This window comes from Anolis sagrei, chromosome 6 (assembly GCF_037176765.1).
Source record: "Anolis sagrei isolate rAnoSag1 chromosome 6, rAnoSag1.mat, whole genome shotgun sequence".
NCBI classification, from domain to species: domain Eukaryota; kingdom Metazoa; phylum Chordata; class Lepidosauria; order Squamata; family Dactyloidae; genus Anolis; species Anolis sagrei.
The window spans coordinates 94,506,694-94,522,171 of record NC_090026.1 but is presented as its reverse complement, the minus strand read 5'-3'; the positions used below and the strand labels follow the sequence as shown (position 1 = coordinate 94,522,171).

The 15,478-nt window shown below is 40.4% G+C and overlaps 1 protein-coding gene across 3 annotated transcripts in view; it reads right to left on the bottom strand.

Annotated features, from left to right (window-relative positions):
* Positions 1–15,478, bottom strand: part of MACC1 (MET transcriptional regulator MACC1) — a 49,025-nt gene that overhangs the window by 19,960 nt on the left and 13,587 nt on the right. For 2 of the 3 annotated variants that reach the window (XM_067470267.1, XM_067470266.1), the window contains 2 exons: positions 4,959–5,068; positions 1,717–3,773 (listed from right to left, as the gene is read on the bottom strand). In XM_067470267.1, the coding sequence (XP_067326368.1) occupies positions 1,717–3,773; positions 4,959–5,058 (2,157 nt within the window). In that variant the 5' untranslated portion in view covers positions 5,059–5,068. The remainder of the gene's footprint in view (positions 1–1,716; positions 3,774–4,958; positions 5,069–15,478) is intronic. The other variant, XM_060782112.2, reaches the window with a different exon arrangement.

Genomic DNA, 15,478 nt, shown 5'->3' with positions numbered 1-15,478 from the left:
GAGCTCATCTGTGCTCTCCCCGGATTCGGACCTGCAACCTGTTGGTCTTCAATCCTGCCGGCACAAGGCTTTAACCCATTGTGCCACTGAGGGCTCCTGGTCACTATTACAGCTAGTATACAGCCTAAAAATATAGTTTCAGTTTATTGTTGGGGAAGGGTGTAGCCCATGGGAGGAACAGGGGAAACTGGATCCCAACCCACACACAGCTGTCCACACCAGATTTGGTAGGATGCCAGAAATAGGTCCATTTCATCCACTGTATTATTTGATGTCCATACATTCTTACAGAGAACAGAGCTATCTCTGTAGTTGCTATAGTTTCCACAAAAATGTAATGAAGTGAGCCAATCAATGTATCAACACTTTTCAGGCATTTTTGACAATGAGAGGGTTGCAGTCAGGAGATAGGTTTGCGAATAGAGTAAATTTTCCCCACTCTTGTTTCAAGTAGTCTAGAAGACAAGGGACAGCACAGAAGGAGAGGGACGTATCTGATTGGAATAAAAAAGAGGCTATTAAACATCTGAAACTGATTTAAGGAGAGGAATGATTAGAAACGAGTAAAAATAGTCTACCAAATGTATGTAGTTTGGTGTCAAGACAGTCACTCATTTTATAGAGGATAAATACCCTGACTTCAGGGAACAGAGGAGATGGGAAGAAGATCAGCAGAGACTGTGAACTGTCGGAAGAGAAACAGAAGATGGCAGAAGGATTGACATCATCTAACCTGGATTCCCCACATCGGGTCGAGGTGCAGATTGATCAAGCAAGGCGAGAGGGGTCAAAGTACAACTTGGGAACAATAGAAACAGAGTCCCTATTTTTGTCTCATATTGAAAAAGGGGGTGAAAACCGTATTCTTGGATTTGATGAGTGACAGTGAGCCTTTGAAAAGAGAGTGCAAACCAATTGAGTAGCTGTGCATGAACCATGTGGCTTCCTCAGACTACAACATTGGCCACCATATCAGCCTGACTGACAAGGAGCAATGGAAATGGATTGCACAGTTTATGTGGGGAACACATATTCCCCAACTCTTCAATCCTGTACTGGAGTGTTGAGACTTAGCCCCAAAGTTCTGAAGGCATTCATTCTCAACCTCTAACTTTAGAAGGGTATGGAGGTGATGCTGAACAAAGAAAAAATGAATTGTCAGGATTGGACTAAATCTAATTGTTGGTTCCTAATACAGTGGATGCATTGCATCAATATGATGGTAAATTAACTCGTATATATATTCCAATGCTTGGGGTGGATCTGTAATAGCTGGGATTTAGGCAATTCTATTTCTGAGAATGCTTTTTGGATTCTTCCCTTGCTAAGCAATTGTAAGCCTTTACCAGGCTCTGTCTATCTGACAGTAAACTAAATGGACATAAATTAGCAGTGAAACCTGACTGTCCAAAACTTTTGTTCCCCATCCCACATTTTCACACAATTATAAAATACTGAACATTTCCACATTCACCTTTGATCAAGCAAACATATATAAGTGAATATGGGAAAACCACATGAGGAGGGCAGAGTTTTTAAGAAGTTTCCACTGCAGCTGTTCTCTGTATGGCTTACAAGACAAGCTTTCTATTTTAAAACAACTTTGTTGGCCTTGAGTTGCAGTAAGAGAACCCTAATCATGACAAATTATCTCAAATTATTACTGCCAAATTTCATTGCACATGAACTAGTATAGCCCATCCAAGCAATACTTACAACGCAGAGCTCATAAAGGAAACGCCTCGTACTTCTGTTCGCATGGCAAACTTCCTTTAGCTTCTTCACAACATAAGCAACTTTTTCCGATTCTTTCTCAGCTTGTAATTCACTGAAATCACCCAGGGACATGTCTGAAAATCGAAGGGCATTAGCCAAAGCTTTCCAGTCATACATTCTCTCTGATACAGTGGATAAGATTGCTGAATAGATATATGTCAGTTTTTTAAAAGGCAATGCAATTTGTTCAGCAAGGCCATCAGTTGTGATTGTGCTATCCTCAATATCCATGGCTTGGTCCTTGGGTATCACTTTGATATTCTTGCAGTGTACAAGGCCCACCTTTCTTCTAAGAACTCCTACATACCATTCTTTTATTTTAGCTTGTCCAATGGCTTTTACCTTATCTTCACCAAGAAGCGCTATTGTGTCCCCTTTAAAATACTCCAGCAAATAGTTAATTTTACTTTGACGCAACACAGTCTTCAAAGCTATGCCATACCTCTTAACATTTAAATCCTGATCTTGAAATGTTGGGTATTTTATGGTTGGTACTGATAACAACGGTGCAGATTTGACCTCCTTGCGTTTTCCCAATTGGCTTGGCTGGTTGAACATTCCTCTTAACGGCTTTGGAGCCGGTTCAGGAGTTGTAATGTAGAACTGGCACACCAAGTTGTTGTTTGGGATTTTAACTTGGACACGGAAGACAAAAAGATGTAGTTTTCTTGTGTTGAGTATGGAAAATGGAAAGTGTTTTTGAATCACCTGGCCACCGCCTTTCAATGTGTCTTCTTTAACTTCTTTCCTTTGATCTTCTTCCTTCACTTCAAAATCAGGGTCACAGGAAGCCACAAAAATATTCAGGTCTTGCGGCTTCTCAAGTTCAAATATGTGCTTCCCCCATAGTTGGAAAACAACTGGGGGCATACTCTTCCCGCCTTTTTTAATACCACATACTGTGAGCTTCTCTGGAATATAGTTGTGGCCAAAGAGAGCAAAAACAACAGTAAAAGATGGATGGATGTGTTTGGGTCCATATATTCCCACTGAAAGTTTTCTGTGGATATATTCCCAAGCACTTGCAGGAGCATTCACTGCATTCACTTGGGCTACAGCGATAACGTACATCAAGTGACTCAGGTCTGTCAGCTTCACTTGGATGGTATCTTTATAAATATAACAGTTGTGTATTTTTTCAAATGGACCTTCTTTACTGGAGCTGCACAGACAAACAATTTCTGTCATAACTTGACTAAAAGGATCCTTCTTTATTTCAGCTGCAATTTTCATTTCTAGCAAAATTGCTTCTGTGGTATTGAGGTTACTTAATGTCAGTTCAATTAAAGGGCTCACGGTGGTTGAAAAGTCATGGTTAAGTGATGATGGAGAGTCAAGGATAGCCTGTAATCCAACCTCTTGGAATTCACCAAAAGGTACATGACCTTCAGGGAAGTGAACAGCAATATCCGAGTCAGGAAGCTGCACCGAACCACCCTCATGATTCACTTTACACACAATGTGGGTTTCTACAGATTGAGTTTGTGCCCATCCTGGACTCTGATTTATCACATTCAAATCCAAGCAAGATCGGGCCAGCTGCCTTTGATTCAGCCATGCTGTCTTATAAGCTTCACGATCATTCTGAAGTGATTCATTATCTGGAGGTAGAATGTGGTTGGATGTTGCTGTGCTGGGAAGTTCAAAAGTCGTGGTGTTTACGATATCCAAAAGATCTGAAACACTCCGAGATTTTGTAGACCTCCTCGATGCTTTGCGATGAAAAAGATAATCAATATTTAATTCATCCCCAGATGAAGCGGCGGAATGCCTGGTATTTGAATCTCTACGAAATAAATAAGGATCTTCTTTCAAAATTGATATACGCCTGTCACTTTTTTCTTTGTTGCTTGATTGAGCCACGTCATCTAAAAATGGGTTTGATGCTGACAGTTCATTCCAAAATGGATTTGTCTTGAATCCACTGGGAGCACCTTGCTTAAATTTTTCGGACCAACGGAACTTCAAATCGAATTCATTTTCCTTTTCATCTGTTTCTGAAAAAAAAAAAGAAGGGTGTTAAGTAAGCTTACAGTGCATATGCCAAGATACTGCTCTTCTCCTTGCATTAATTTAAAGACACCACATAAAATATGCATTCATGATGCAATACTACATGATTGCTTACTGCCAGGTAAATGTGTGTTAATTTACACCTTATGTGTATGTATAAGACTGTAGTCATGTTTTCTTTTTGTCCACATTCACTTGCTCATTTTTAAAATATACAGCTTCAGCTTTTATGTGGGAATCTATGTCTGACAAATCAACAGGAAATTTAGCAGAAACAAATGACTGAGATGAGACTTGCATAACCATATTTTTTTTTCCTGTTCTGTAGACTGATAAAACCTGAAAAAGGCTAATGTAGTCATAGTGCAGGATTTGTTTTGGGAAGTATTTGCGACTTTCCAAAATAAAACTGTGTACCACCAATTGGTCAAATTCAGCCTGCAGTCTTATGTGAAGAGAATAAACACCCATTGAACACAGTGGAACTTGCTTCAGAGTAGAAATCTGCAGTTACTTTGCAACCCTGCACTTAGTTACTGAGGAGTTAAGCACCACTGAATGCAAAGAGGCTGATTTCTAAATAACTATGTATGAAAATTACTGTTCAATGAAATTCAAGACATACAAAACCATGCTTTTATTTTTCACTCTGTCCTCTGAAAGACCCTTGAGGACATTCAAATAACACCTGATATGAACAGCATTTCTCCCTATTTGAGCATACTCCAAAGATCATATCAAATAGCTGCCTCTTCTCCTGTTATTTATGTTGCTTCATTTTTGACAGCTTGCAAAGATTTTCCTATAGTTATTACCATGACTTTATACATGGAACTTCATGTACATCAGATATACTGATTTGGATCCAGATTTAGTGGTGAGCAATTCAGATGATACAAGCAGACTTTCTCACTATCTCACTGAAAACATTACACAGAGTCAGGAGAGTCTGCTGAAGTGGGTGCCCTGGGGTGGGTTGTTCCTATAATTGAGTCATTACACCTTTTAGTAGTGGAGCTGTTCTTCTAGAAGGATCCAATGCCCTGAGAGGATTGCAGTTTGCTTGTAACTTTACAAACCCCTTGCTATGTTATAAATGCACCCCTTCTGATACAAACACTAACAGTGATTACAATTGTGCTTGAGAAAATAGGCTACTGGCAACATACCTGTCCAATCTTTCCTTGCAGGATTTCCATTGTCCACGTCAATCAGAGAACCCTCCGATCTACTCCATGAAGCCTCCTTCATGTAACAGGAAGCAGACATTTCCACTTTCCTAACAAAGTTAAGACATGTTGATTTACAAGGTGAAAAATGTTTAGAACTACAAATCATCATCCAAAACAAGGCAGTGTAGAAGTAAGTATTTAGAGCAAAGATGGCATCTTTGGCATCTCTGATATTCACAAGGTAGAATTCCCATCATGCCTTACCATTTGCCATACTGGGTAGGATTGATGGGAACCAGATCTAATAACATCTGCAGGCACACCATTTCTGCAGTCCAAAGAATTCCTTATAAATACAACATGCCCAACAAAGAAGATTTTCTTGACTTAAGGCAAATGGTCTGTTCAAAGAAGTCACTATCAGTCATTGTGGCAATTTATGTGGTGTTCACCCCTAGGTCACCATCAATTTATTTTTTTATGCAGGGAGGAAGATGTCATGGTCATGACACTCTGCTCCAAAAGCCCTGTGCTCAGAAATTCTTACAAGAATCTGTGAGATATGTTGCCACAAAGGGGGGGGGGGAGGCAGAGTGGGACTTGATTTGCAATTCAGTTTGCCATTCAGATTATTGCCACAAAGGGGAGAAGGAAGAGTAGGACTTGATTTGCCATTCAATTTTATTAAATCTTTGTCAAGTCTGAAACTGGAGGGTGGTGCTCATCTCCATTTCTAAGCAAAAGAGCTGGCATTGTCCATAGATGCCTCTTAGGTCATGTGGCTGGCATGACTGCATGAAGCGTGATTACCTTCCTGCCAAAGTGGTACCTATTGATCTGCTCAGATTTGCATGTTTTCAAATTGCTAGGTTGACAGATGCTGGGGATAAAAATAGGAGCTCATCCTGTCCTGCGGATTCGAACTGCCAACCTTCCGGTCAGCAAGTTCTGCAGCTTAGTGGTTTAACCTGCTGCACAACCACAGCCCCTATCAATAGAACAAATATTAAGAAACACAGGAAGAAATTATATACTGGTCCTTATAATAATTTTAAGAGAGAAAGATTGGAAGTGAGGGATAGAAGAAACATTTACATTTTACTGGGGAGTAAGTCCCATTGAACTACAGACATACTTTTGAGCATGCATATTCATGTTAACATTGCATGAATCAGAAGAAATTACGAAGTAGCTTAGTCAACAAGAAAATAATGTTTCAGTGTAACTGGGGAACTATTCATGAGCAAGAGTGTATTTTGTTATCCAGTTAAACAAATTTTCTGTTTAATGTGTCATAACAGGGATCTTCCATACTTACTTAAACTCTAGCATGTTGCAATTGTATTTGGTCAAGACCTTGAATGACACACTAATTAGGCTAACAATTTACATGTGTCTGTCAGGTATGGATTGATCCTTACATAAATTGTTTCTTTACATTATAATAACTAAACCTAATGCCCATGAAAGCTGTTCTTGCAGGTGTAAGTGATACATATTGTGTACCTTCAAGTCCTTCACAATTATGGCAACCTTCAGGTGAAACTATCACAAGGCTTTCTTGGCACAATCAGTTTAGGGAAGGTTTGTCATCACCCTCCTTCAAAGCAGAGAATGTGATATGTCCAAGGTCAACTACTTGGCCTCAATTCAACCCCTGGTCTCCCAGAATCCTAATCCATCACTCTTACCCCTGCATTTACTGACACTCAGTAAGTGCTGTCTCTATATTTTTCTAAAGTAACCAACTTATACATGTTAGTACAGTATGACCCCCTGTGAATGAGACAGCCATCTTCTCATTAACCTACATTCCCCCCCCCCCACAAAAAAATTCAATCTCCCATCCCAGTAATTTTTGTGGGTCTCCTTATGTCTTCTAGTGCAATGTTATGATATGTTTCCTGCCGAAATTGAGTCAAAACATAGGTTTCAATATTATCCATGCTCTCCGAGGGAGTCTTAAAACAGACCTCCAGTAGATACGGGGTGGCACTGTTCAATCAAAACATATCTACCTTCGGTTGCATAACTTGTCATAAACAAAATATGATGTGCTCTTTAGGAATATCAGTTCATGCTTACTGCAGATGTTGTGATAACCATATATTGTAGCAATAGGTTGTGCTGCTTCTTCTTCTTAGGCGATCCCTCAATGTCTGAGTAAGATTGTGCTCCAAGTGCGGTATCCTGGCGGTGGATACGTTGGTGACTGCGGAGCACTATTCTTGACCTGCATGTTCTCCCTCAGTGAGGGCATCGGTTTCCAGGTAGACGGCAGTCCCGATCAGGGTTGGCTTGACACGCCTTCCTCTTAGCACGTTTCTCTCTTTCACCCTCCATTCATTCCTCTTCAAATTCTACAGCACTGCTGGTCACAGCTGACCTCCAGCTAGAGCACTCAAGGGCCAGGGCTTCCCAGTTCTCGGTATCCATGCCAAAGATTTTTTTTAAGATTGGCTTTGAGCTCATCTTTAAAACTCTTTTCCTGTCCTCCAACATTCCTTTTTCCATTCTTGAGTTTGGAGTAGAGCAACTGCTTTGGGAGACGGTGATCAGGCATTTGGATAATGTGGCCAGTCCAGCAGAGTTGCTAGTGGAGGACCATCGCTTCAGTGCTAGTGATCTTTGCTTCTTCCAGCAAGCTGGCATTTGTCCATCTGTCTTCCAAAGAGATTTGCAAGATTTTTCAGAGGCAACACTGATGGAATCATTCCAGGAGTTGCATGTGATGGCTGTAGATAGTCCACATTTCACAGGCATATAGCAGGGTTGGGAGGACAAAAGCTTTGTAAACAAGCATCCCTACGGATGTCCCGGTCCTCAAACACCCTGTGCTTCATTCAGAAGAATGCAGTGTTGTATTTCAGTATCAGTGTTGACTTTTGTGGAGAGGTGGCTTCCAAGATAGCAGAAATGGTGAATATTTTCTAATGTTACACCAGTAAGCTGTATTTCTGGCATTGCAGATGGGTTGGTTGGTGATTGCTAGAAGAGGACTTTGGTTTTCTCAATGTTCAATGACAGGCCGAGCTTCTCGTTTGCATCCCCTATTTAAAATTCCAAAATTTGAAATATTCCAGAACTGTTCATACAGGAGGCAGAGACAATGACATGATGATGTTCTCATGGTTCAGTGTACACAAACTTTGTTTCATGCACAAAATTATTTTAAATATTGTTTATAAAATTACCTTCAGGCTATGTTTATAAAGGGTATAAGAAACATAAATATCTCATGATATATGTATATATGAATATCGGTATTCCAAAATCCAAAAAACCTCATATCCATGGCACTGCTGGTTCCAAGCATTTCAGAAAAGAAATGTTCAATCTGTATTTCCCAATTAATAATGCATAGTAAGATTCACAAGCTTAACCACCAAATGCCTTTTGATACTGTCACACCATGAAGCAACCAGGTTACAGTGCTTCATTTACCATAAAATGAACTGCTACAAGAGACCATCCAGTCCATATTAGCCGTCCACATTGATCCATATTGCTGCTTAAGCTCCATGAATTCTAATAAAAATATTTCAAATTGACACGAAATAGAAGAAGCAGATCCTTGTTTCAATACAGCACCTTCTGGAATATGATCTTGTTCTCGCTTCCACTGCATATGCTTTAAATAGAGCATGGAAGGAAACCAGAGTGAATAATTAGAATGTCCAAGCAAAAACTGTTCTGTAAGGCTCAGTATGGCCAACAATCTGCAGAAATAACAGGAAAGCAAGGAAAGTATAGAAGACAAAAATACCAGTGATTTATTGCTAGGACAAGAATATGTTGTTGAGTAGAAAGGGCTTTACAATCTGTTCCTGAATTCACATGCAAAAGGAGAGAAACCGAGAGAGAAGCCATCCACACAATCAATTAAATTCTAGCAAGTTTGGAGCTTCGTTACACTGATATCAGCATTCAGATGTTCTCTATGAACAGTAGTACTATTTAGTGGTATTCTATCAAGCTGCTGTGATTCAGAGTCACGGAAACATTAAAAAAAACCACCTGCAGAGACAAAATAAATGGGACAGCACAGCAGAAAGCAGACAAACAGCTGCTAAATGAGGCACATTCTACAGCCATCAAAATAAAAGTGCCTGAGCAGAGTAACAAAAAGAGTGCATTTTGTAGAGTGGGAGTATAATGACAGCATAGATATAGAGATTTTTTGCATACAGCCAGCACATAAACAAACAGAACAAACCATACTCATCCTACTCCATACAAATTCACTCTCAGAATTTTTCAATATTTTTCTACCTACAATTGAAATATTAAATTAGGTAAATAAACTCCAGATTCTCCAGTGGGAGTAAGACTGTTAGAAAAGAGGCTCATAAATATCCCAAAGGCATCACTGAGACAGGCCTATCATTTATTTCTCTTATTAGTCATGGAGCTAAGAAATGCACACTTGATCATGACCGTTTCATACATTGGCTTTTCCTGTCTTATAAACACAGAGATTAATCTCCTTATGAGAAAAGGTGTTTAATGTAAATTCTATTATAGCTTACTGAAGGGAAATAAGCAGTTTATAATTCAGACAATAAGGATGGCACAAACTGATGAATTAGACTTTTTTAAAAACACAGTGCACTTCACACATGAGTCACAGGTAAAAACAACCTGAGTTTCTTTACACATTTAAAATGCAAATTCTAAATTTTGCAACCTGAATTTTAATATCTTTGGGAACATTATATTTAGGTTGCATGCTGCAAATCACTTCTGGTCGCTTCTGGAGTGAGAGAATCAGCCTTCTATGAAGACATTGCCCAGGGGTTGCCCGGATGTCTTGCAATCCTGTGGGGAGGCTTCTGTCCTTGTGCTTTGCTACTCTGCTGCTGAGTATGCATGCCCAGTGTGGAACACATATCACCATGCTAAAACAGTGGATGTGGCTCTTAATGCGACATGCCACATTATCACGGGGTGTCTGTGCCTTACACCACTGGAGAAATTACACTGTTTAGCCGGTATTGAACCACCTGACATCCACTGGGAAGTAGCAACCAATAGTGAAAGGACCAAGGCAGTGATATCTCTGGCCCATCCTCTGTTCAGATATCAGCCAGCATGCCAACGACTTAAATCAAGAAATAGTTTTCTAAGATCTACACCTCAGCAAGCGAGAATCCAAAAGTGGCAGGCTAAAACCCAAAACCTCAATCAATGGCTGATACCAAATGAGAGACTCCCTCCTGGGCACACAGAAAACTGGGTGACTTGGAAGGCACTGAACAGACTGACTCTGGCACCACAAGATGCAGAGCCAACCTTAAGAAACGGGGTCACAAAGTGGAGTCCACAACATGAGAGTGTGGAGAAGAGCAAACCACAGATCACCTATTACAATGTAACCTGAGCCCTGCCACATGCACAATGGAGGACCTTCTTAAAACAACACCAGAGGCACTCCAAGTGGCCAGCTACTGGTCAAAGACATTTAATAAAATGCCAAGTTTGCAAACTTTGTAGGTTTTTTGTTTTTTTTAAAATACAATACAACTGTTTGGTTTGCTCCTGATACAATAAATAAATAAATCATATTTAGGGTTCATCTAGAAATAATGCAGTTTGACACCACTTTAGCTGTCATAGCTCACTACCATGGAATCATGGAGAGTGCACTTTCATGAGGTCTTTAGCCTTCTGTGCCAAAAAATGCTGTTGTCTTACCAAATGACAAGTCCAAGAATTCCATAGCATTGAGCTGTGATAAAGTGGTGTTGAACTACATTAATTCTACAGTATGGATGTGCTTTTAGACTCTTAAACCTGAAATCCACCCCCAAACTGAAATAGCCAATCAGATCCAGGTTGAATTTTTTCCTGGTGTATATAAATACAGAATATTCTTCTAAGTTCCCACATATACAATTTGGCTTTCTTTTTCAGCTTAATAGAAGGGTTGGCAAGTTGTGGCCTTCCAGCTGACTCAGACTGCCATTCTCATCAGTCCTAGGCAGCATAGCAAATCTTGCAGGTAGGACTGGAAATGCAGTCAGCAATCTCAGCAGCACCATCCATTGCTCACCCCTGATTTAAGAGGGAAGAGGCCAATGTGCAGAACAAATACCATTGTACTGTATTTGCAGTGATGGCACCTTTTATAAATCAGTGACAAAGAGGTTGATTTGCATGAAGGTGTCAGATTCAATCTGTTACATCTCTGGAGCTGGAAGAATGCCAGGCTGAGACATCAGGAGACCCCTTACCAGTTAGTGCAGTCCAAGGGTGGGCTAAATCCTACCCAGCCCTCCAGATGTTGTTGTTGCAACACTAGCCAGCACACCATATGGTGAAGATATTGGGATGGACAGCCCAAAACTATTGCTAACATTTTAATACTGTTGCATTTCACATCCCTATCTCACAACATGGACACAAAAATTATAAACTATGAGTAGGAGCCAAGGAAGAAACCCACATCAAGGTTTCTGACCAACAGGCACTCAAAGGAAGCATTCAATGAACTTCTAGCAATTACCTTCAATGTAAGCAAACTGCACAAGAGTGATGTTGTTATGTCTTCTAGTCTTTCCAACTTATGGAAACCGTAAGGGATGAGGGATTAGAGGACATCCAACCCCAAATTGGGAAACAAGTCGTCCAGGAATGCCTGGCCTCTCTAAATGAGTTCAAGTCCCCAGGGCCAGATCAACTACACCCAAGAGTACTGAAGGAACTAGCGGAAGTCATTTCGGAACCATTGGCAATCATCTTTGAGAGTTCTTGGAGAACGGGAGAAGTTCCAGCAGACTGGAGGAGAGCCAATGTGGTCCCAATCTTCAAGAAGGGAAAAAAGGATGACCCAAACAATTACCGTCCGGTCAGCCTCACGTCGATACCAGGCAAGATTCTGGAAAAGTGGTCTGCAAACACTTAGAAACAAATGCGGTCATCACTAATAGTCAACATGGATTTATCAAAAACAAGTCATGCCAGACTAATCTGATCTCTTTTTTCGATAGAGTTACAAGCTGGATAGATGCGGGGAATGCCGTGGATGTGGCGTACCTGGATTTCAGTAAGGCCTTCGACAAGGTCCCCCATGACCTTCTGGCAAGGAAACTAGTCCAATGTGGGCTAGGCAAAACTATGGTGAGGTGAATCTGTAATTGGTTAAATGGACGAACCCAGAGGGTGCTCACTAATGCTTCCTCTTCATCTTGGAAAGAAGTGACAAGTGGAGTGCCGCAGGGTTCTGTCCTGGGCCCGGTCCTGTTCAACATCTTTATTAATGACTTAGATGAAGGGTTAGAAGGCAGGATCATCAAGTTTGCAGACGACACCAAATTGGGAGGGATAGCCAATACTCCAGAGGACAGAAGCAGGATTCAAAACGATCTTGACAGATTAGAGAGATGGGCTGAAACTAACAAAATGAAGTTCAACAGTGACAAATGCAAGATACTCCACTTTGGCAAAAAAACAAAACAAAATGCAAAGATACAAAATGGGGGACGCCTGGCTCGAGAGCAGTATGTGTGAAAAAGATCTTGGAGTCCTTGTGGACAACAAGTTAAACATGAGCCAACAATGTGATGTGGTGGCAAAAAAAGCCAATGGAATTTTGGCCTGCATCAATAGGAGCATAGTGTCTAGATCTAGGGAAGTAATGCTACCCCTCTATTCTGCTTTGGTTAGACCACACCTGGAATATTGTGTCCAATTCTGGGCACCACAATTCAAGAGAGATATTGACAAGCTGGAATGTGTCCAGAGGAGGGCGACTAAAATGATCAAGGGTCTGGAAAACAAGCCCTATGAGGAGCGGCTTAAGGAGCTGGGCATGTTTAGCCTGAAGAAGAGAAGGCTGAGAGGAGATATGATAGCCATGTATAAATATGTGAGAGGAAGCCACAGGGAGGAGGGAGCAAGCTTGTTTTCTGCTTCCTTGGAGACTAGGATGTGGAACAATGGCTTCAAACTACAAGAGAGGAGATTCCATCTGAACACGAGGAAGAACTTCCTGACTGTGAGAGCCGTTCAGCACTCTCTGCCCCGGAGTGTGGTGGAGGCTCCTTCTTTGGAAGCTTTTAAACAGAGGCTGGATGGCCATCTGTCAGGGGTTATTTGAATGCAACATTCCTGCTTCTTGGCAGGGGGTTGGACTGGATGGCCCATGAGGTCTCTTCCAACTCTTTGATTCTATGATTCTAAGGCAATCCTGTGACGGAGTTCTCTGGAGCTGAGATTGTATGGCTCAACCAAGTCCACCCAGTGAGTTTCCATTTCCAAGCTAGAATCTAACAACAGTCTTCAGAATCATAGTTCAATCCTCAAGCCACTACAACATGCTGGTTCTCAATGTTTATTATACTATCTGCATTTTATTAGTAGATTCACTGTTATGGTAATTCTGCATCTTACTGTCCTGTGATTTGCTTAAATTGATGGTAACTTTCAAAGGATCTTATAGCAGCCACATGATGTTTCAAGATGGATGTACAAGTACATTTATTTAAGGAAAGCAAAAACAGAACCAAAAGCCTCTGTGTTTTTTGTCTATGTGTGCACTCCATATTTCTTGACGGCACAACAACTTTCTTCTCTTCTCCATTAAAATGACAAAGCAGCCAGCTCACTTAGCTAATGCTTTTATGGGAGGCCAAGGCACAAAGCCTTGTAAGAGTAATATATGGGTCTTAAATCTGCTTTGGATGACACAGACCTTTAACACTATTCAAGTATTTGAATGCTGCACTTCTTAAAGCAATTTCCAGGCAAAGATACTTTGACATTTTAAAGCATTTATCTCAGGAAGCAAGCTCAGTCTCGATTTATGGTCTAGTCACTTTGGGACTTTTAAAATAGCAGCTCTTTAAATGCTTGTTTGTGCCATCCAGGTTTAAAAATCAGTTGATCCATCTTTATGTTTTCCATATATTTTTCAAATTTGGGAAGGTTTGATTTATATCAACACCTGGTCTTGACAAAAGAAGTAACTCAAATGAGCAAATATAGAAAATACATGAAACAACAGTAACTTGGAAAATGTTCTTTTTTTTTCTGAAAGAGAAGTCCTAGAGTTTCCATTTTGATGGGTACCGTTGGGATCACAAAGTTGCTGTCAAACGTGGGGAAGTGAAAAAAATGTTTTCTCATGGTGGGAGACATTTAGGATCTAGAACACGCAGCCAATGGCAGCCCAAAGAGTCTCTGACTGTCTGTCCCTCTGTGACATTATTAAAACAGTTCAGCTAGTTACTGCCAAAGGCTTCAACACCACTGCTGTAAAATCCCTCAAGGTGTTATAGAATAAAATCAGAAAACTGACACAAATGGAGGCTGCTACCCAAAGAAACTAGAACATATTTAAAAGAGGGGATGTCTAAAAATAGAAAACCCAATTGCCATATAAATGTAGCATTGAAAACAGAACCTCATGGTCTAGAAAGGAGCTTTTAAAATGTACATTTTTGGACAGTAACTTGCAGAGGGCTCCAGCCACTGGCCCTGCTGGTTGGGAGATATGAGGAAACATCAACCAAAAAAAGAGATTTTTTTCTGATCAGATCTGTAGAGTATATTTAGAGCTATCTAGCACAACAAAACATCAAGGACTGTATTTTGCTGTTGTTTAGAAAATACTAGTTTGTTTCCAGTAGAAATGATGGAGGCTAATAGTGGGGTGAGGATAGGGTGAAGCGGGAGATGAAATCTGATCACCAACTGCACAAAATTGCAGGATACTGAGAAACAAAAGGCTCATTTAATATACCCTAATGATTCCTAATGACAGAGAAGAGAGGAGAATACCATTTTATAAAATGCTGTACTGTCTGTGAGATCTGCGCGGGGTTGAACATGCAACACAAATATTGTTCAGGAAAGATAATGGCATTGTTGCTGATGTAGCAAAGGCAACATCTCATGATCTTGATAAAGACAGCTTAGCTTTTATAGCTTACAAATTAAAGGGATGAATACTAAAAGCAGGCTCAAAATACAGAAGTCTTGCACCAAGAAGGAACTGGTAGCCCCCGAGATAAGCACAGAAAAATAAGGTGTTAGACTTCTGAGAAGATGAATGGACTGTAAAATACTCCTCATTATTAAACATACCTCTGGAAATGCTTAAAAACAAATACTTAAAAAGCACAATGAGAAAAATTGTTCTTCTTCCATTTTATTTTTGTTGTTCTAACACTCCTCTGTTGCAGAATGCAGTCCAACATCTGAAGGGCCACAAATTGCCCACCCTTTGTTACACTGGTTGCTGTTGGTATTTTTGTGCTGAGAGTAGCATTTTTTTCACACCAGCAGCTTCAAGTGCTACTATGTACAATATCCATGCACAATAACACTCAAACCATATGGATATTTGAAAACCAGTATTTTTACTATAACTGGGCTGGAAGCATGACATAGAATCATACTGGAGAACATGGAGACCCTTCTGGGAAATGTTTTCCAGAGGCTGAGTAAGTAAAACTATGGATATCAAATTAATGGATATAGGAGTAGTTCTATATTCTGCTACATCACAACTCTTC